Genomic DNA, 22756 nt, shown 5'->3' with positions numbered 1-22756 from the left:
GGGGGGGGGGGGGGGGCAGATCACTGATTAACTCCTGAAATCATATTAAATACTAGATGGACTGCAATAGCACAGACATCTCAAAGATTCATTACAGTGCCACAGTGAGATGAGAAAACAGCAGCTAACAAACAACATGAGCTCAAGTTCTCTTTTCGTGAAGCCACGAGAAGCAACAAATGTATGATAGAAGCAAAAAAAGAAGCCACACCACAGACTGTTAACTCCAGAACCATCATCCCTGGTGTCCCTACAGTTTCAGCAGATGATTGGCAGATGTCTCGTGGGAAGTTCATTGTTTCAAATCAAGAAACTCCAATATTGAATGATATCCGGAGATGGGTGTGCAATGTTTGGAACTACTCTCATGGAATCAATATTTATGTTATGAACGATTCCCTATTCCTATTCGAGCTCCCATCTAGAAAAGGAGGTGGAAGATGTCATCAAAGGTGAATGGAGATGGAAGAAGTCCAAGTTGTTTTTGGACTGGTGGTCACCTACTGTTGGATTTTGGCTCGAAGAAGATATAAGAAGTTGGGTATGAATTTGCATCTATCGATTACCTATGAATCTGTGGTCGCAATCTACATTCAAACACATAGGAGACACCTGTGGTGGATGGATTGAAACAGAGGAAGAACAACACTAAAAATCATCTTCGATGGGCAAGGATTTAAGTTAATGGAGATGGATCAGAAGTCCCTCGTGGTGTGGAAATCGAAAGCGATGGCCTTATCTTCTAGATGGCCTATCTGGTGCACAAAAACATGACGATGAGGTCGGAAGTCTTGGATTTGGGAGAAGAGGACATTCCTTCAAGCAAAGTAGGTCAATAGCATAATCCCCCCCGCCGTATATCTTCCATGCAACTAATAGGAAGTGCTGAAGAAGCTCCTTTGCTGACAGAAGGTGTCGAACCAGTTGATACTAATTCTCCGGTCTATGGTATGCATATATCTTTATGGACATTTAAAAACATCAGTAAATCTGCAAACAATTTGGGGTTAATTATAGAGAATGTGAACAAGAGGTTCAGGCTTTATTTCGAAGATTGACAACTTGAGAATGCCCATGACACCCTCCCCAATTCCAGAAAGCTTTGGAGCAGCAAGATGGAAAGGTATCCAGGAACTCAAAGGCTTAATTTCGACATGAAATTCAAAAGCAATAATAGCAGAGTAAGGGGAAGATTGACTATTGAAGGTAGACCATGAAGATAAACATCATGGAATGGAATGGTAGGGGCATTATTGAGGGGGGGGGGGTAGATACTCTGAAAAGCTTAATTCAACAATGACAGTGGGAGAGCAGATATTTATTGTCTGGAAGAGAGACAATGGTAGAAGGGGATATAACCAAGTTCGTGAAAGAGATTTGAGCTAACAGATGTGTCAACTTCGAATGCTTGCAAGCGCGTTGCACTAGAGGGGGAATCCTATTCATGTGGGATAGTAGAGTTTGGAGGGGAGAACTCATATGCAATGGGGTTCATTGTTTGACATGGAGATTCAGGACCATTAGCCAAAATTTCAAGTGGTGCTTGACAAGAGGTTATGGGACAAATTCTACGAACGAAAGGTTGAATTAGAGGGAAGAGATTGGTGGAGCTAGGGGTTTATATGAAGATCTCTGGGACCTTGTGGTGACTTCAACACAACTAGGTTCATCTATGAAAAGAAGAATGCAACTTCTCTGTCCAGAAGCATGAAAGATTTTTCCAAGTTCACCTAAAGATTCAGAATTGGTGGATCCACCCCTCAGCAGTGGACAACATACATGGGCTCGTGGAGGCACCCAAGACTCTACATCAAGGATAGTCAGATTTGTCTACAACTCCAAATGGGAGGAGTTCAGAAATATCAAGCTGCAAGCAAATAATCTTGCCTAAGGTCATCTCAGATCACTGGCCTTTATTTTTGAAATACGGAAATTGGGATAACTCGAAGTCATACTTCAAGTTTTGAAGCTGTAGGAAGGCCGGACTTACTACTAGCTAAGTAAGTTGAAAGCACCGAAGTTCAGCTTAAAGAATGGAATATGACCACTCATGGCAATCTCAAAACAGAGAAAATCAACTTGGGGTGATCAAAGCAGACATTATGTTGGTAATTTAAATCTCACTGCCAAGGTTTCTTTGAGAAGAGTTTCAATGCCACTTATATAGTCCTTGATACCTAAAAAATTATGCAAAGGAATTGAAGGATTATAGGCCTATGAGTTTTGATATGTAGTGTATACAAGATCATTTCCAAGCTACTGACAGAAAGGCACAAGACAGTAATGCACAAGCTGGTGGATTCACACATCAAAGTTCCTTCGTTAAAGACAAACAAATTATGGATGCAACATTGAATGCCTAGACTCCAGAATACAAGAGGGCAAAGTTGGAATCCTATGCAAGCTAGACATAGAGAAGAATTTTGTTCATGTGAACTGGCGCTTCCTGCTAAATATTTTGAAAAAAGTGGTTTTGTCACTAAATGGGTAAACGGGATCCAGTTTTGCATTTCAGTTCTAATCGATGGGTTTTCTGAGGGATTTTTCCTTCACATTGAGGATTGAGACAAAGAGACCCTCTTTGTCTCTTCCTCTTTTTGATTGCCATGGAGGATCTAAATTATATGTTGACCATAACTCAAAGGAATAACTGTCTCGGAGGTTTCAAGGTCATAATAGGCCAAGGTGACAACATTGAAATGATGCAATTATCTTTTGTGATGCATAGGCTGATTGAAAGAAGATTTTAAGAATAAATTCTCACTAATATCTGTGAAGGAGTGTAAGAATTACATGTAAACTAGAGGAACATGATAATCTTCCCAGTAATGAACCTGAACAATGAAACAATTTATTGATATTTTAGATGGGAAAGTGGGTTCTCTGCCTACAACCTACCTAGGCATGACACATGATGCGAACAGCAGATCTATGGACATTTGGAAAGGGCTAGTAAAGAAATGTGAATAAAAACTCATTAGATGGAAGAGAGGGTACGTATCTTTGGGTGGCAGACTAATTCTCATACTACCTACATGAAGTATCTTTTCCCATACCTCCACAAGTTGAGAACATGCTGGATATGTTGAGATGTAACTTTCTATGGCAAGGCAACAAGGAAAAAAACGGGCGTTCACTTGGTCAAGTGGAAAACTCTGAGACTAAGTAAACAACAAGGGGGGAATGACATAATAAATCCTAGGAAGAAAATCAAGTTTACTCATGAAGTTGCTCTGGAGATTCTCAAATGAAGATCAATCAATATGGAGGAGGTGATTAAAAAAATGTGGAGAAGATAATACTTGGAAAATCAAATCTGTCAACACTTTTTATGTCAGTGTTTGGAGGACTATTATAAACCGTGGATGATTTTCAACATTAATATCAAATTCAAAGTTGGGAATGGGCAAAATATTGGGGTCAATGTTTGGAGGACTAATATAGATCGTTGGATGATTTTCAACATTAAAATCAAATTCAAAGTTGCGAATGGGCAAAGTATTTCTTTTTTGGGAAGATAATTGGTTAGGTAATGACTCACTCAGGCACCTATACCCTGATCTTTACATCCTGAATCAACAGCAAAGGGCCAATATCAATGAGGTATGGAACAATCAAGGATGGGACCTCAGTTTTAGAAGACTTTTGGATGACTGAAATGGATGGATTTGATGACACCCTTAATTTCTTCTATTGAAGCTCAATAGAGCAAGATAGATTATGATTGCTGAGAGACAAGATCAGGAGTTTTCACAGTCGAGACAATATATTACTTGAGGAATCATAACAACAGTCTTCAAGTAAACTGACCCTAGAGACAGCTAGGGAATACAGACATACCATACAAGCTGGCATGCTTTGTTTGTTTGGTAGTAATGGAGGCTCGTTTGACTCAAGATAGATTGCAGAGGAAGGGTATACACCTTTGCTCTATCTGCAGTTACGTGGAAAGTGTGTCGAAACAAATAGTCACCTGTTTTTGCATAATAGGTTGACTACTCAACTGTGAGACATTTCTTGTTATCACTGGCTTGAGCTGGGCAATGCTACACACTAGATTTATTATCTAGGTGGAGCAGAAAAGAAGGAACTAATGCTTAGAAAAATATTGGAGCATGATCCCAGGTTGCATATGTTGAACTAATTGGAGGGAAAGGAATTTAAGATGTTTTGAAAACAAAAGTAACCCTATTCAGAAGATAAAGCTTAATTTTATTCATCTTTTGCATTTTTGGTGTAACGAGAAGTACGTAGATGACATAGGCACTAATATTACTATAGATTCTCTTTCGTTGCTAGTTAAATATTTGTGCAGTTTCAAAAAAAATATTTTTGGAGTTCTGTATATCATCCTTGTATCTAGGATTCACTTTCTCCTTTAGATTTTAATACAACTTGTTACTATCTCAAAAATAATAATTAAATTATTACAAAGTTTAGTCCCTGCCTAATACCATTGTGTTTGGTGGAAGATTAGAGAGGGAGAAATGTAAAAGGCGTTGAAACATTTTATCTCATGCAATAATTTCTACCCAACTCTCCCCACGTCATCTCCATTTAGAGGGGATTATAATAATTTGCACTCCTTTCTAATAAAATTCATCGTTACATGAAACCATGATAGCATTAAGAATGTAGATATCTGGGATAAGGTTGGAGTGGCCTCGATAGAGGAGGTATGGAAATGAGGTTGAGATGGTTAAGACATGTGAGAGGAGATATACAGGTGCTCAATGTAGAGGTGTGAGAGGTTAACTATGGATACTTTCAAGAGAGGTATTAGATAGGCTAAAGAAGTATTGGAAGAGGTGATTAGATAGGACATGACACAACTTCAACTAATTGAGAGCATGGCCTAAGATAGGAGGTTATGAAGGTGAAAAGGGTAGAAGGTTAACTAGATAGTTAAGCATTGTTTCACTTATCTTTTCTTACCATTAATCATATTATTAGTCGTAGTATTACTCTTTAGATTTCTTATCCTTTGAGTTTCGTTGCTATTTATTGTATTTTGTACTTCATTTATCATATTCTCTTATTGTGGTTGTTTATGATGATTTGTCAGGTTGTTTAGAGTACTTTATTGCTTATTCATTTTCTATATTGCTTTGACCATTGTTTTTTTAGCTGGGTCTATCGAAAACCTCTCTACTGCCAAGGTAATGGTAAGGTCTGCGTGTACTCTATCCTCCCTAGGCCCCACTTGGTGGGATTATACTGGCCATATATATATATATACAAATTTTTACAAGCCTAAATTTGAAACAAAATATATAGAATTGAAAACTATAAACTAACTAAAAATATATCAACAAAGTAAATTATATGTAAATAATATTTTTATATATTGGTTCAGTTTGGGTTCGGTTTGACTTTTTTTTCTTCTAATACCAAACCAAACCAAGAGTTGTTGGCTTTTTTTTTCAACCACCAAACCACATGTCGGTTTTTTTTTTTCCGGTTTGATTTGGTTCGTCGGTTGGGTTTGACTTTACGGTTTGACTTTACACCCCTAACACTGGGTTTGTTATTATTATTCAGTCTCTAATTCATACGCAAAGTGTAACACCCCTCCCCTCCCCCCAACATACCCGGTGAAATCGCAAAGTGTACATAAATAATACCCTTACCTCCACAACTTGATCCCTTAAGGTCCCCATTTACTAAATTACCTACTCTATTCTTATCCCTTGAGCCTCCTGAGCACCACAACTTAAACCTATCCACATCTCGTGTCTTGGTACCTACCCATCTGGTCTCTTGTACATGAGTTATATTAATTTTCCTCTTCTCTAGGATCTTCACTAGCTCTACGGATTTCCCGGTCAATGACCCAATGTTCCAATAGCCTTGAAAATCACTTAATCCACTGACCTCTCTTGCCCCTAACCCCTTGCCCCGATCGAAAGACATGACCTTAATCTACCATCATTCACCTGAGCCACCTGAATAGAGGCAAACAAGGACAAATGCAAACAAATATTGGTCGAATGAAACAAGACAAAGGGAAGGCCCAATAATACAATATGTCAAATGAAAATATAAGAAAAGCCAACTTGAATCTGTTTTTGCGCAACAAATCTTGAAGAAAAAAAGCAATACACTCAAGTAGTAGAACCAGTATGCTAGGCATATAACTGAGCGGAAAATCGGCAACCACAAGTTCAGTAATTCAAGAATTCCTACTAGAAGATCATGACAAGAAAACAAATCAGGCCGCAAACAGAGGAAACTAGAACAGCCGAATCGACACAGAGAGATCGGAAAACAAGGGGGGAAAGGTAGCAGAATTGAAACAGTTAGAAACAAAACATAAACACAATACAATTTCCCAAGCCCAAAAAAATCTTGCTAGAGATGTGAAAAGGGAAGAGCCAGAACCTAGAAGTGTAGACTACTATTTGGAAAATAGAATATGGGAAGATGCTACCTTGGCCATCTTCTGGCGAACTGCACATCATTTGAGTCACTAAAGCTGAATTGCATCGTCGTCGGAGTTGTGTTTTTGTTGCCACTGAAATGTTTGACGCAAACACCTGTAAAGAGGTTTCACAAAACTAAACTAAGAAAGCCCTAGAGTTGTCAACTCTTATAGGCCTGTAAGAGAAACGAGAGGGTGAAGGAAGGGGATGAGAGCATCGAGAGGACTCTGCCAGCGAGATAGGTGGATGGACTTCATGACCCGACTTCCCGAGTCATGGTGACACCTACTGTAATCTACCAGTATGTAAGCCAGCCCGCACCTAGAACGACATGTAAAGAGTACAATGGTAGAACTATCTATAAAACAACACTAGATATCAGTAAAGATAGAGATGGAAGCAAACCAAAAACATGTACAATAGAAACCCTCCCGGAACTTGGAAGTCACGAGTACACAGCTGTCTCATATGAAAAATTACAAGTCACAAAAGTGGACCACGACAAGCCGTCTCAGAGGCAAAAGACTAGCTAACATATATACATAAGGAGAAAGGTTGATCCAGGACGTCAAGTATTCACCCTCGTCTCCGATATCTCCAAGCTACAAAAGATGGCATGTACTAGGACCTTTATCATGAAAAGATGCAGTGTAGCATGAGTACCACAATAAAGGTATTCAACAGGTATCACAGGCCAACATGACATGAAAGGTAAAAACAATGAATCAAGGCAAAAACATGTCAAGCTGATAAGAAAGAAAGCACACAAGTTCAATTTCAAAAGAAAGAAAGCACACAAGCATATCGAAAGTAAATCTATACAACTAAATTAAACCTAACTGTGCCTTATAAGCCCAAAAGTACTTTTGTGCGCAAGTTTAAATAAAACCCGAGTAGTCCTCCATAAGCCCGATAGGTTCACTGAATAACTATGACTACAAGAGTGAGTGCCTCAAATCCAAGCCTCGAACCCCATGTGATGCACTCTAACTAGAGGTGACAACCTCAAACCGTAAAGAATCAGCCTCAAATGAGGAATAACGACCTCAAACCATCAACATCAGCCTTGGACTAGAGATAATGACCTCAAATTGTAAAGCATCAGCCTCAAACTAAACAATCATAGTGTCCTGTTAACTTCCAGCCCAACTAGCAAGAGTGACAAGGGCGTGTAGACTCTGAAGAGGATTCAAATATCATGAATAAATCATCTTGGAACGACTTCCACTCATAAGCATCCACAGGAAGCTCCAAGCCCAGAATAACCCAGTCTCAAGTCTCCACGAAAACACAACCCTCCGGCAACGCATTGGAGCCCAAGAGATAGGTAGAGACGACAGAAGGTCTACAAAGTTTTGCAAAAGCCTAAACTAAGGCTCATACTATCAGACTAAAGTCTTTTATTCCAGTCTACAAAGATCTAGTCCGGCTAAACGTCGGAGACGATAACAAGGCTTGCGAGTCTAAGGCAACACTGGTCTATCCTAAATTAAGGCCAAACATGCTCCCAATAACAAGTAACAACGCAAGTACTTCAACAACATGCGACAACACCCATAAAACCCAAGCACTACCCTCAAAAAAGTGGCGGAACCCTGAGACATGGTTTCTAAGAGAAATACAAGAATTACTAGGTACCCGCCCCCAATACACACTAATCCTCATGAATTTATGCAACCCAACTCAATCTAAACAGAAAAGAAGTCGTAGCTTACCTGTTTGCCAACGGCATGCACTCCAAATCACAGAGTCTGAGCTTTTCCTTTTCGAACAACCTTTGAACACCGCCACACTATCAAGAATAGAATCACAACGTTAGAATGGTAGTTTAGGCCTCAAAATCATATAAAATGAAAAAAACAATTTTGGAGTCAAGCATGAATTGTGAACCTGCGTTGAAATTTCCAAAATTGACTCCATCAAGAGGTCCTAAACTATGCCCCGTACTTGTTTTCCAAAATAGGACGCAATCGAGGCCCAAAACAACCAATACACAATTAAGCATGCAATTCCAACAATATATGCGCCTAAGGCTTCCCAAAGACACATAAATTCACCTCAAACTGAGGTTGTTCAACAACTTCTGATCACAAACCCAAGTAGCCACGCTCCTAACAATCACTCAAGACTTCGAATCAGTGAAATCAAAGCTCGAAAGGAAGAAATTGCCAAATCAATATTCAACAAAAGTTGAATTCGTGACCAATTCTTCATTAAAAGACTGGTCGATGAACACTTAAGCAGCCACTATGTCGCTTGAGCGACATGCCTCAAAGAGGCGGACCTCACTTAAGCGAACCATGGCTGCAAATGTGACGGCCGCAAAAGTGAACTCAGGGTCACTTTAGCAACAACCGCCTAACTAGCTGGCCTCACTTAAGAGGAGCTCTGGTCTCAAAAGCTACGTTCGCTTAAGCAAACCCATGGGCGCAAGAGTACCTGCACCAGAACTCAGGCACCAGAATCTTTTAGCAAAGTCCCTCGGGCAACAGAACTTAGGCACCACTCGGAGGCTCCACCTGGGGTTTAGGATTTGGTTCGGAACCCTGTACACACAAACAAAATATGCAAACCAATCAAAACGACATTACGAACTCAATGAACCAGTCAAAACTTTCACATAAGGTCGTCTTGACAGAATAGGGGTCCCAGACCCAACTCCATTTTAAGCCAAAATCCACAAGGGGGGCTCGAAATTACCCCGAAACCCCCAAAATCCAAAAGAAGAGTCATTCTAGACGGAACTCAATATCCCCGGAGCTAATAGCGATGACAAAATTCTCATCCGAGCTCGTTTACTCAGAATGTTGACTAAAGTCAAACGTAGGCCTTAACTTAAAAAAAATGACTAATCACACAAACTAGCACCAAACGCCTTGGGAATTGTGCCGACCATGCAACTAGCCTAAAGTTGCCCTTCTGGAGCTGATGGAATCGTTAGAATTTATTAAATTTGAAAGCCATGCTACTAACAACATACATAAACACAGAAATGACCTGGGAGTCATTACAACAGAGAAAGGGGGGAGGGGGTGTCGAGATGAAAGCCCTATTATAGAGAGAGAGGACGGTTCGATCTGACAGCGATATCGGAGAAGCGATTCTTCAAAATCAAAGAAAGCATTAGAACTATGAGTAGGTGGAGAGACTATACATTTCATAGTAGTAGTATAATCATCAAATCAAATTTCTTAAGCTACCTTGAGTTTGTCTTGGCATTCAGCCAGCGAAAGATCGAACTAACATCTGTTGTACATGAACTATACGGTAAAGTAGAAGTGGAATTAGTTTAATTCCTTTTTCTTAATCGTACTGAACTAACTTAAAAAGTGTTATATATTGAGTTATTTTCATTTAAGCGTAGCTTGGCTATGTTAGTTAAACCCCTAGGCTTATCTTTGCATTCATGCAATTGCAGGCGCCAACCATAATTTTAATTTTTAGCTTTCCATGTGAATATGCTTATATGGTTTCTTACTTTCTTTTTATCATCTTGTTGATGTGGATTTCTTTAAGAATTTTTTTTGATCCTTTGCCTCTTGATATTTTTGTGAAATTAGTAATCTCAATATTTCTGACCTTGAAGTAATTTCAGTTAGTGTGTTCTTATTTATTGTTCTATATTGAGAGCCCTTATTGAAATTATTTTTGTGATTGCAGGAAAATAATCGAAGTGAGATAGATCGGATAAATAGAGAAAGGCATGTTGACTTTGTGAACATGTTGAAAGGATTCGTAACTAATCAGGTACTTCCTTGTTCATATGAATGGTTTCTCTTTTGGATGCATTGTTACATTGAGGTTCCGTTTCTTGTTTCTTGGTGATAGCAGTGTAAGAAAGCTTAACCTTATCTCCACCCCTCTTAAGGGTTTTTAAATTGAAGTAGACAAAATGGGTGAAAGGAACAAGGGAGGGAAATCTATTGAAGGATTTGCTTATAGCTCCAAAAGAGTGATAGCTGCATGATTTAGGCTGGGCATAGGACCGAGCCGCTTGGCTTGACCTATATATAGCTTGACTCAGTCAAAGCTCGGGCTAGGCTAATCCAGTTTAGCATAATAGTTGGCTCTCTTTGGTTATGTAATGATTACTTAAAAACTAAATTCATCCATTAATCTTAATTTAGTAAAATGTCAGCTCAATAATTATTACTTATTATAGTTATTTAAACTTTTTTACTTCTTTAATTAATTCGATGTGATTAATTTTTTATTTATATTTTTATTTGAGATACTTACGGGTATGGAATATAATTAATAGTTTTAAAAATTCAAATCAAAGAAACTTAATATTTTACATAGCATGCCACCTACTACCCCCTTCTCCAGTCAATGCAAAGCTACAATCATGGAGAAACACATTGAGACTAAGGATTTTAGGATGAAACGAGAACCTCACCTGATGAGGCACATGTGTATATGCGAACCAAGAACTTTGCAAGATGATCAAATTGGCTTCTTTTCAAGCCATTGCATTAAATAAGCCTCATTGTTGTAGCAGTCGACTCTGAATGCCTATGTTCTTTGCTAAAATACAATCTCAGATATACGTAATATTTACTCCGATGATGATTGATGTCCTTAAAGTGGGTGAGGGTGGGCTTTAAAGTCATACGGGTGAAGTTGTCTCAAGGCTGTCAGGAGACCTATGATCTCTCTTGAGTTTTGAAAATGCATCATCTGTTACTACTTAAATGGTAAAAGAAACTTAAACTGGTTAGCTTTAGTCCTAGCATGATTGACTGGGGATCACTTTAGATAATGTCCTTATTAGCTTTAGTCCTAGCAAGATTGACTGGGGATCACTTTAGATAATGTCCTTGCTTTTAATTGAGATTTTCATTCCTTTTCTTTCTTTAGCTAATATCTACTATTTCTTCTGATGAATTACCAACACTAGGAACTGAGAACTATATTTTTCTTCCTTAAACTAATATCTGATACTCTTTCTATTGCCTGTCGTGAATTTTAAAACTTGTGATGGTATACATAGTGGATTTCACTATGCTTTTGAAAATATTGAAAGAGTAAATTGTCACGAATGTAACAGGTGGCATATACAGAGAGAATTGGACAAGTGTGGTCGAAAGTTGCAGAGGAGACCAGTCGTTATTCAAGGGAGAGTTGACAAAATGGATGCTTTAAAATCAGATATTAGTTTTTTCTTTCGATTTTGTGTTAATTGATTGTATGTATAGTGGGAAATTATTACACCTAATTTTTTGTAAATTTCCCACTCCCATAAGTTATTTTCACACTTGAAAAAATATTTTCTTGTTTCTGAATACAACGTTCCATCCATTCAAACATTTTATATCAAGTGCGAGAACATAACAAGTTAGGGGTGTCAATGGTGCGCTTCGATCGGTTATCTTTTAAAAATTATACCATCCTATTTTTCGGTTATTTATAATATATATCCAAAATTTTATTTTTAAAATCACCGCAATCATATTGGTTTCTCTTCATTACGGTTCGGTTAATTTTTTTATTTTTTTTACTTTTAAAATATCACCTTAAAATATACTACTATTAAAATATTTCTTTCGTAAATATGTTTTTGAAGAAATACTTAAATTCTTCATCAATAAGACAAAAATGTAAAACCTTATTGTCATATTATTTGATCTTAAACATTTAATAGGAGTAATTGCATAGACTTTGTTGTATTGTTTGATAGAGTATCTATTACAGTATCTTATAATTTTAAACTTAATTAAGTAAATGTTAATTAAAGAGCAAAAACTCAAAATTGTTAGTCACTAAAGCCCTAAAACTTATGTTTTATTTATATTCAAAATTTATTACTAAGAGCATCTTCAACTCAATCCACTATTTCTTTCTCCAAATATAGAAATCTCTATTTTTTCAGACAACCAATTCCAATCCAATTTTTTATTTTACTCTCTAAAAAGGAGTTCTCTCTCCTCAATATTATATTATATTTCTATTTCATTCTTATTTTTTTATTTTATAATATAAATCCTTTATTTCTTTTTTTCCAAATAATTACTTTATATAATTTTTAGTGTGATATAAAATTATATTTTATTCTATATTTTTTAATAACATAAATTGCAAGAAAACATAATATAATACATAAATTAGGGGATAAATTCAAATAAAAGTGATATACAATTACATAAACACTCAATTTTCAAAATCATAATGTTGCTCCCATAAATGCTCTACTAATGCATTACGGAGTTCAAAATGAGCATTTTTGTCCTTAATTTTTTTTATGTCTAGCTAAAAGTTGTTCAAACCAGAGATTTTCATCTACCACCATGTCTATAGTTGGAGTTGGAGCCTCTATGACATCTTAAAATAGTGCATTGAGATTACTTTCATTCTCAATTATCATGTTGTGCAGTATAATACATGTAGTCGTTATATCATGTAGCACTTTCTTTCTCCAAAAACGTGACGGTCCTGCAATAATTGCGAAACTTGATTGCAAAACTCCAAGTGCATGTTCAACATCTTTTCGGCACGATTTTTGTTTCATCACCAAATACTTCTTCTTTAGGGAATGAGAATCACGAATATTTTGAAAAATTGTAGACCATTTAGGACAAGACTTTACTTTGCAATCATCGGAATTCGAGGCTGCTAGTCCTATATCACATATAGTATCATCTCCTAACTTATCATCTTTTTCACTCAATTCAAATGAGAATTTTTCAGGTCATCACACTTTATCTGAACGACCTACTGGGGTGAAGAAATCAAAATTAAAGAGATCAAAAGATGAGGTCTTTGGTCAACTATAAAATTTTTCAAAACAAAAATTTATCGACTTGAAAAGATGTTATGAGAGTCTGCTACATCCAAACAAAGGACGCTGAAAGTCTAGATAGATATATCAAAGACAATAAATTTAGAGATGAAACTAAATTTTAATAAAAAATTTAGAAACTATTAGTGATCCAAATGTTCATGATTACCCGCAACGAGAACAACAACGAATACTTGAAAAAAGAAATCGACAATCACAACCATAGTTACAACCACAATCGCAACAATTCATGGAATCATATCCTAATTTTTTTTTAATAGTGCTATATTTGGAAACGACCTACCAAATTACTAAATCATTGTTGTGATTAATTAATTATTATGTTACGTATCGTATTTTATCTTGTATTTAAATTATTATGTTATGTATTATATTGTATTGTTATGTTGTATTTAAATTATTATGTTATCTATTGTATTGTTATCTTGTATTTAAATTATCATATCATGTATTGTGATTTTAAATTAAATGTTTCATCTTGCCATTTTAATTTTGTGTATTCTTTATAATGAAAATTAATAATGAAATAAAATTTGATTATTGATGAAAATTAGAAAAAAATAATTAAAATACTACTAATTTGAAATTAAAGTAGTATACATTAAAAAAATATTTTTAAAATATTATATTAAATTTAAAAAAGAATTATGAATATTAGATATCTAATTAATTGAATTGAATATAAAATAATATGTGTCACATCCCGAAACCACACCCTAGAAGTTAGGGGCAATCTCGGATTACAACCAGCTTACTTAACCTCTCGGAGATCATATAAAAGCCCTTACATATCATTCATCGCATATAATAATGAAAAATAGTGCGAAATTAAAACTTTTACAAAAACATATCATATTCTTTAAAAACTCTTTCATATGAAGTCATAGAAAATACTAAGTCTCAATCTCATCAAAATTAAGACACGAGAATACTTTTGGGACACGGCCCATATACAATACTAATATAGAAATACTTAGTCTATTACAATACTTCAATAAGAAACATAAAAGACATATATGCCCTCGAATCAAATGAGGACATGCTTCGACTTCTCTTGAACGACGCTACGGTCCAAGTCTTCACTTCCCAAATGCTCTTTACCTACCAACAACTATAGAGATAGATAAAAGCAAAGATTAGTACAACCACATGTACTAAGTATGACATAATGCATAAAAATCATGAAAACGTACATTTATTAGAAATATGCATCTTTTCATTTAAAAATCATATTATAATCATAAGAATAACATTTAACAACTTAGAAACACATAAGATAACAATTAAGCAATTAATCACATTTTTGAGCCAACTTAACAGTGAGCTCAAATTCATCTTTAGACACTTCACATCATGAAATCATCCAACCAAAAGCTATCCTAAGACTCACTTAAGCAACAAAAAGAAAGACCGACCATACAACCTCTCTAAGCATACCTAAATGACCCCTCAAGAATACTTATAATAAGACACATACATACTTTACAGACATCAAACATATCAACATATAGATAATATGACATTCTCTTACCAAAGGCTATCAAAAGACTTACTTAAGTAAATCAAGAAGATAACGTCCACGATTGACCTCTTTAAGACTACCTAAATAATCCTTAACTTCGTAAGTTTAGATCATGTCCACATAATCAACATCTTCCCTAACTAGAGTTATTCTTAAGACTCATCTAGGTAGGATACGAAGTGACCATTCCTATGCCCCCTTCACACCTTAACTAATTAACCCTTAGCTACTCTAGATAAGTACTTATTCATTTAACATACTTTCTTAAACTTAAGTCTTTACTTTCATTTGTTCATTTAGGAGACATTCAACACATAAAGGACATTCAAGTAATGGTCTTGGACAAGACCTAGGAACTCCCAATAACACCTTCAAAGCCTATTGTGCAATGTCTAGATAACGTCCCATACCACCAACTAAACTTCATAGAACTTCTCTAATGCTAATAAGTATTCCATATGATGAGAATAGACAATAACCAACATAGACCATGATAGCAAGACAAGAAATCTGAAATTCTAACCTACTCCAATGAGGGTGTTCTACTTTCCAATGGTAGAACTTAGACACATCCCATGTAGGCACATGGTTAAGGAATATGAAGGGAATGCTTTTTAATCTAGTCTCGTTCTTTAACTAGAACTACTTCCCTTACCATACTCACTCGGTGCTAGCCGTCGTTCTTCTAGAGTAATTTACACTTAAGGTTCATATAAAGGGGTTCCATATCAAGTTCATAACACAATCACATTTACCCTACCAAAAAAAGTTCCACTAGGGATACCTCCCAATGGATACAAGAAGCTCATGATGACTTTCCTAAGGATTAATATTGTAACAACCTGAAAATGACTATGCTAAGTAATGCTTAAACGTACCTAGAATGCCTGGCTTAGGCCGGGTTCACACGACTTGTGGCACGTAGAACATGACCTCAGAACCTATGCACTAGCCGAGCCAACCAAATTACTGAGTTAGTTGAGCTAGGCAATGTGAGAACCAACCATGTAGGAAACCCGAATTTAAGAGATTCACCCGGATGAGTTTTACCGGACTTAAAAGGGGTAATCTTAGGTTTGGAGGGTCTAGGGGTAAAATGGTATTTTCCAAGCTACGGGTAGTATTGTAATTACCCTAATTAATTAATTTATTAATTAATTTAATTAGAGGAACAGTTTAGGTCGGTTCGACCCAGAATGACCCGTTTCGCGATGGAGGCTTCACCCGGGTTCGAGCCTTGGTGAAAGCGACGTTTAGGTGGATTTAATTGATGTTTATTACCTGTTTTTGTAGGGGCATGGTGGTCATTTCACGAAGTCTTTGATCAGATTTTTAAACAATTAAGAGAAGTCCTAATTTGACTAAGTCTCCACCTAATCTCCTAATCCTAAGCTAACACTAACTCACGTTTCTCTCTACACCTCTCTCACTTCACGTCAACATTCTGTAAAAACTAAAGGACAAAACAAAAATATAAAAAAAAAGAGTTCATCCACACTCAAGAACTTGAATGCTCAAACTCAAAAGCAAAATTAAGCTTCAAAACAAAAAGCAAAAACCAAATTCTCGACGGATTGTGCTTGTGATTTCGGTGGTGAGACGTCGGCTTAGTGAGGGGGGGGGGTTTGTAGCATGTAAGAACATCTTTGAACGACTTCAGGTATCAGTTTTGTTCCCTCTTGGTTCCTTTCCCAAGAGACCCCTAAGGTTTAGTGTATTCACAATCGAAACTAAGGTTGTCCCCATTGCATGCCCCTGTCATTAGATCCTTTGAAAGAATCAAGTATGCGTTGGTATGAATTCTAGTAGATGATTTTAGGGCTGGTTGTGATTACGTGTTTGAATGTGTATTCAGAGTTATGTAGAAATTAAAGAGGTGTTCCCAAAATGTGAAGTTCGTTAACTTGTTGTGCATGTGTGTGCCGTGAATTAGCCACGGTTTGAAGGTTGATATTGACATGTTAAAATGTTATGAATTATGTATGTGCGAATATGTTAAAAACGTGATGTTCATATGAGTTCAAAGTTGCTGAATTGAATGATAATTCTTGACTGAAAGTAACCTTGAAAATGTACCTAAAGATCTCCCTACAAACTACTCGAAATGTCTTAATGTTTAACGTGGAAGAGGGTGAGAAAATAGGCTTCCAAAATATGGTCAAATTCTAGATTTCTGGAATTTGGTTTCGGTCACACAATGAAGTTTTGGAAACTTGTAAAAAGAACCAAAAATAATGTGAGGTCATTGGGAATCGAACCAGAGATCTCACTGCATGGATATTACATCAAAAATTTAAGTTAAAGAAATGTGGCATGTGGGATTCGAACCCGTTTGCCTTGACCAAAAATGAAACATAAAAATAAAAATGAGGTGTGTGGGGTCCCACAACCACTCATTCAAACGAAAAGAGTTTAAGGAAGAAGGAAAATAAATAATCGTAGGTGTGGGGGTTTGATCTCGGATCTCCTAAGCCTAGACATCTAAGGGGAATTGGGGAAAAAGGAAACAAAAGAAAGTGTAGGTGAGGGGATTCGAAATCAGGTCCCGTAGCCGAGAATAAGAAATCAGAAAAAAAAAACGTAAGTGTTATCCAAGGGATTTGACATCGGGTTCCCTTGCCTAATTCCATATTGACACATAAGTCTTACGTGAATAAATTATTAAATGAATGTTGCCTTTAAGGATTGAAACTGAGATCTTAGAATACTTACAAGATGCATAAGTCTTGTACCACATAACCTTGGGTAAGTATGAATCACTTAGACGAATTACGAATGAAGCCTCATGGCTTGTGTGTGTGGACTCATACGTCCATCATACGTTTATAAAGTAAGTGAACCTAAGATGTTATGTGATGAATGATGTGACCACAGAAGGGTTAAGTAAGAGTGTTAAACACACTAAAAGGCCAAGTGCATTGATACATGATGAAATGAACATTCACGTAAAAAGGGGTGAGTAATTATGAAGGGGAAATGTGCTAAGGCTAATGAATGTGGTGAAAATATGATAAGAGGCTAATGTGAAATATGAGAGCAATCCCATATGAGCCAAGTAAATGTTACCAAAACGTACTCACCTATGAGAGTGTAAAGTTAATGAAGAGACCAGTCTCTATGAGCACTCTAATGCAAATATTGAAGTTAATATATACTTAATACTAATGATGAGATGAGAAATCATCTAATGAGCTAAGAAGTCCTCATTCTAGAAGCCAGCTTCTATGATGTATGAGATGAATGTAATGGAACTTTGTACTGAGCACTGATGGGCTAGCTATAAGTGGCGATTCCTTCTTTCGAGAAGGCACAGGTTCGTGTAATTATCATGAGATAAGACTATCCATCCATACCGGTATGGGTCTCCTCATATCTCCTAGTCTTTGAACCTATGCAACTAACATAGGGATCTAGCAGTGTTCAATTCCTTATATACACTAGCATGTTTTGATTTCACTTTCTCCGGTGATTCCACCTCTTTTTGGTGTGGGATAGACACTAGATTTCATGATTCTCACATGATCTATGTCGGTTAAAGTTAAAGTTCCTAAAGAAAGAATGAGGCCAGCCTCATGTAATTCACACAAGGAAATGAACGATACCAAAGTGTTTGGGTAGGATAATCAAGAGGTGAACTAGACTTATGTAATAACACTAGGTCATTCTTAGTCATTGCACAGTGAACCCAATGAGAGTCTTAAACTACATCCTAGTTATAGCTGGTATTTACACTAGCCTATCAAAGAAATGAAATGAAGTACGTATGAATGAATGAAGCAGACTCTGTGTTTTCTAAATAAGGCTCCCTAGTTGAGATCTCATATGTTGAGCCCTCATTTGGGAAAGTCCTAATGTTAAGTCCATGGTTCAAGGGTCTCATGGCATATGAAAGAATGAAATGAAATATGATATGTGTTATATCCAATATGTTATGTGCTATATGCAATATGTTATGTGTTGTGTGCAATATGATACGTATAATGATGCATGTTACTCTCATGGCATGACTTTCCTAATCCGATTTTGGCAAGTCCACTGACTTGACTTTTCATAACTCATATCGTTAGGAGAGAGCTATTCTAAATCATGCATGTCTGTGGTTTGTGCTTGCATATACCCATAGTTAGTACAAGTGTGTACTAATTCCATACATTTATCTACTTTTAGGTGCAGGTGTAGCTGAACGTTAGAGCTTACGAGTCGATCCAAAAGTTATTCAGACGTGGAGCTTTCATCTAGATTTGGTAGGCCCTCACTCTTTCAAGGATGCTTACTGATTTATTCTAGCGTAGACGTAGGCATGATCTAGTGGAGTATGTTCCACTAGCATTTTTTTCGTATTACTTTCATACGTTGTATTGGTGCCATTTTGGAAACTCTATATTTATGACTATATCTTTCATTTGATTATCTTGATTTAGATGGTTGTTGTGAACATTTATGAGTTTATGTAGATAGTATTATGCGAGTTCAATGTTTTCCAACATAAAGTTTAAGTAAACAAAATTTCAAATTTTCCGCTAAAATTAACCTAGATGAAGTAACGACGACGTATGTAGGCTTGTCTGCGACCTCTGAGATGTCAACAACGTCGGTCTTCTAGGGTCTAGATTTTGACCGTGACAGACGTGGTATCATAGCATTAGGTTAAATTCCAAGGATGATAAGTTCACATCAGCCACATCGAGTAGTTTCTAAGTTATGGTAGTGAAGTGCACCACTATCATGAATTAGAGACTGCATGATGCGTAGGAAAATTTCCTTTCTTTTGATCTTATCATGGTTTCCTTAATGTCTGATTTCTTGATGTTATAAGCATATCTAATATCAATTCTTATTTTTTTCAGAAAATGAACACAAGGGGGAACGCTGGTCAGGGAAGAGTAGGAGCAGCTGCTGGGGACAACCAAGTTTCACCCCAGGTTCCAGCTATAGGAGTGGCCATGCCAGTTAACCCAGCTAGGTTGACTGATGCTGAGGTGCAGACATCTTTGGCATAGATGGCTCAAGCCATCACTGTGCAGGTTCAGGCTATGACAGCCAAGGCCAACAGACAGGAGGTTCAGCGGGAGAACCCACCAGTCCACAACATGGCGAACAGGTTGTGTGATTTTACGAGGATGAATCCTCCAATCTTTACAGGATCTAAGACTGCGGAGGACCCTCAGGAGTTCGTGAAAGAGGTCCAAAAGATTCTGGTGGTGATGGGGCCCACATAGATTGAGAAAGCTGAGTTGGCCTCGTATCGGTTGAAGGATGTTGCACAGGCTTGGTTCAAGATATGGCAGGATATCAGGGCGTTGGTCGGAGGTCCGATCACATGGGAGCTGTTTAAGACAGCTTTTCTAGAGAGGTTCTTCCCTAGAGAGATGAGAGAGGCTAAGGTTGAGGAGTTCATCAACCTTAAGCAGGGCTCGATGACTGTTAGGGAGTATTCCCTAAAATTCGTTAAATTGTCCAGGTATGCCACTTCTCTTGTGTCGAACAACAGGGATGAGATGAGCAGGTTCCTTACAGGTATCTCAGAGGAATTGGAGAAGTGTCGGGCTGCGATGCTCCATGATAGCATGGACTTGTCCAGGCTTATGGTACATGTACAGCAGGTTGAGGACAATCGGAAGAAGAGGAGAGTATGTGAGGTCAGGAGTCCTAACCCTTCTGACCAGACAGGTTCCAGCAGAGGTTGTGGCAGGAGCACTTTTGGAGTTCATGATCAGCCCATATTGAAGAAGGGGCATCAGAGTGCAGGGAACTCTAACTCTCAGAGAAGTGCAACACCTAAAGAAGGCAGACCCGATCCAAAGAAGTGCAATGGAGGTGATGTGCAACATCCCAGAAAGGAATGGCAAGTGTGGACGTATTCACAATGGAGAGTGCAGACTAGGAACAAATGCCTGCTTCGGTTGAGAAAAGAGCGGACATATGGTCAGGGACTGCCCACAGAATAGGGGTCAGGCTGGAGGTAATGCTCAGCCTAGGCCTAATCCCCAGAATTCTACTGCAGCCTAGCCTCCTAAGAGGAACGAATTCTATGCCTTGAAGGGTAGGGAGGAGCAGGAGAAGTCTGCTGATGTGGTCACAGGTATGCTGCAAGTTTTCTCAACCTCTATCTATGATTTACTTGATCCAGTGTCTACGCTTTCTTTTGTGACTCCCTTGCTTGCTCTTACTTTTGAAACACTACCTAAGGTTTTGCATGATCCTATTGTAGTTAGTACTCCCTTAGGTGAAAATGTGAGAACTGATAGGGTTCATAAAGACTGCCCAATAGTAGTATGTGGTAAGACTATGTGTGCAGACTTTGTTGAGTTACGCATGAATGACTTCGATATTATACTTGGTATGGAATGGCTCTATAAATGTTATTCCTTCATGGATTGTCGTAGTAGGGGTGTGAGATTCCATTTCCCTAATGAATTAGAGCTGGTCTGGGAGGGGTACAATTCGACTCGTTCAAGTCCCTTGATTTCAAACCTAAAAGCTAATAAAATGATGTCCAAGGGATTGCTATGTCATCTTGTGAGTGTCAATGATCTATATCATGACATTCCTTCCATAGACTCTGTGCCTATAGTGTTCCAAGTTGTTTTCCTCGATGATTTGGATGGAGTCCCTCCCCCTCGAGAGATTGATTTTCGTATCGACCTAGATCCCGATACCAAACCGATTTCAATTCCTCCCTATAGAATGGCTCCAGCTGAACTCAAAGAGTTGAAGCTACAGCTAAAAGATCTCATTGATAAGGGCTTCATCCCGACGAGCATATCCCCTTGGGGAACTCCAGTGCTGTTTGTGAAAAAGAAGGATGAAACCCTTAGGATGTGTATCGATTATCGACAGTTCAACAAAGTCACTATAAAGAACAGGTATCCACTTCCCAGAATAGATGACTTATTCGATCAACTCCAAGGGTCTAGCTTCTTCTCAAAGATTGATTTTCGTTCCGGGTATCATCAACATAGGGTTAGGGATGAAGATATCCTAGAGACAACCTTTCGTACCCGTTATGGTCATTATGAGTTCTTAGTCATGTCATTTGGTCTCACTAATGCACCAGCTACATTTATGGACCTGATGAACCGAGTCTTCCGTGAATACCTTGATTCTTTCGTCATAGTATTCATTGATGACATCCTCATCTACTCTAACACTAAGGAAGAGCATGAACAACATTTGAGACTAACCTTGTAGGTGCTTAGAGAACATCAGCTGTATGCCAAATTCAGCAAGTGTAAATTCTGGCTTAGATCAGTGACCTTCCTGGGTCATGTTGTGTCCGATCAGGGTGTGGAGGTGGACCCCAGGAAGACTGAGGCTGTTAAGAACTGGCCAAGACCTCTTACTCCCACCGATATCCGTAGCTTTCTAGGATTGGCTGGTTACTACTGCAGGTTCATGGAGGGTTTTTCTTCCATTGCTGCCCCACTAACAGCTTTGACTAAGAAGAAAGCCAAGTTCGAATGGGCGGAGACTTGTGAGAAGAGTTTCCAGGAGCTCAAGGACAGACTCACTTTAGCCCCAGTGCTTACGTTACCTAAATGTGGTGAGAATTACATTGTTTATTGTGACGCATCTAGGGTTGGTTTGGGTTGTGTTCTTATGCAGGGTGGTAAGGTGATAGCTTATGCGTCCAGACAGCTCAAGGTTCATGAGAAGAATTATCCCACTCATGAACTGGAGTTGGAATCTGTGGTGTTTGCATTGAAGCTGTGGAGGCATTACTTGTATGGAGTTCATGTGGATGTGTTCACATACCATAAGAGTCTCCAGTTACGTCAGCGGAGATGGTTGGAGCTATTGAAGGACTATGACTTGAGTGTCCACTACCATCTAGGGAAGGCAAATGTTGTAGCTGATGCTTTGAGCAGGTATAGCATGGGGAGTACAACCCACGTTGATGATGGGAAGAAGGAGTTGGTTAAGGATGTACACAGACTGGCTAGACTGGGTGTGGGGTTGATGACTTCTACTAGTGGGGGTGTTTCAGTCCATCCCAGTTCTAAATCATCCTTG

At 37.8% G+C, this 22756-nt stretch overlaps 1 protein-coding gene across 2 annotated transcripts in view; it reads left to right on the top strand.

Moving 5' to 3' along the window:
- LOC107031769 (sorting nexin 2A-like) overlaps nucleotides 1-11773 on the top strand; it is an 18455-nt gene extending 6682 nt beyond the window's left edge. Inside the window, exons 4-5 of one of the 2 annotated variants that reach the window (XM_015233241.2) lie at nucleotides 10083-10169; nucleotides 11473-11773. In XM_015233241.2, the coding sequence (XP_015088727.1) occupies nucleotides 10083-10169; nucleotides 11473-11550 (165 nt within the window). In that variant the 3' untranslated portion in view covers nucleotides 11551-11773. Of the gene's footprint in view, nucleotides 1-10082; nucleotides 10170-10253; nucleotides 10464-11472 lie in introns of those variants that run through there. The other variant, XM_015233242.2, reaches the window with a different exon arrangement.
- The last annotated feature ends 10983 nt before the right edge of the window (nucleotides 11774-22756 follow it).

The sequence above is a fragment of the Solanum pennellii genome, chromosome 9 (assembly GCF_001406875.1).
Source record: "Solanum pennellii chromosome 9, SPENNV200".
Taxonomy (NCBI): Eukaryota; Viridiplantae; Streptophyta; class Magnoliopsida; order Solanales; family Solanaceae; genus Solanum; species Solanum pennellii.
The sequence above is the reverse complement of the archived record's forward strand: the minus strand, read 5'-3'. Positions and strand labels throughout refer to the sequence as shown.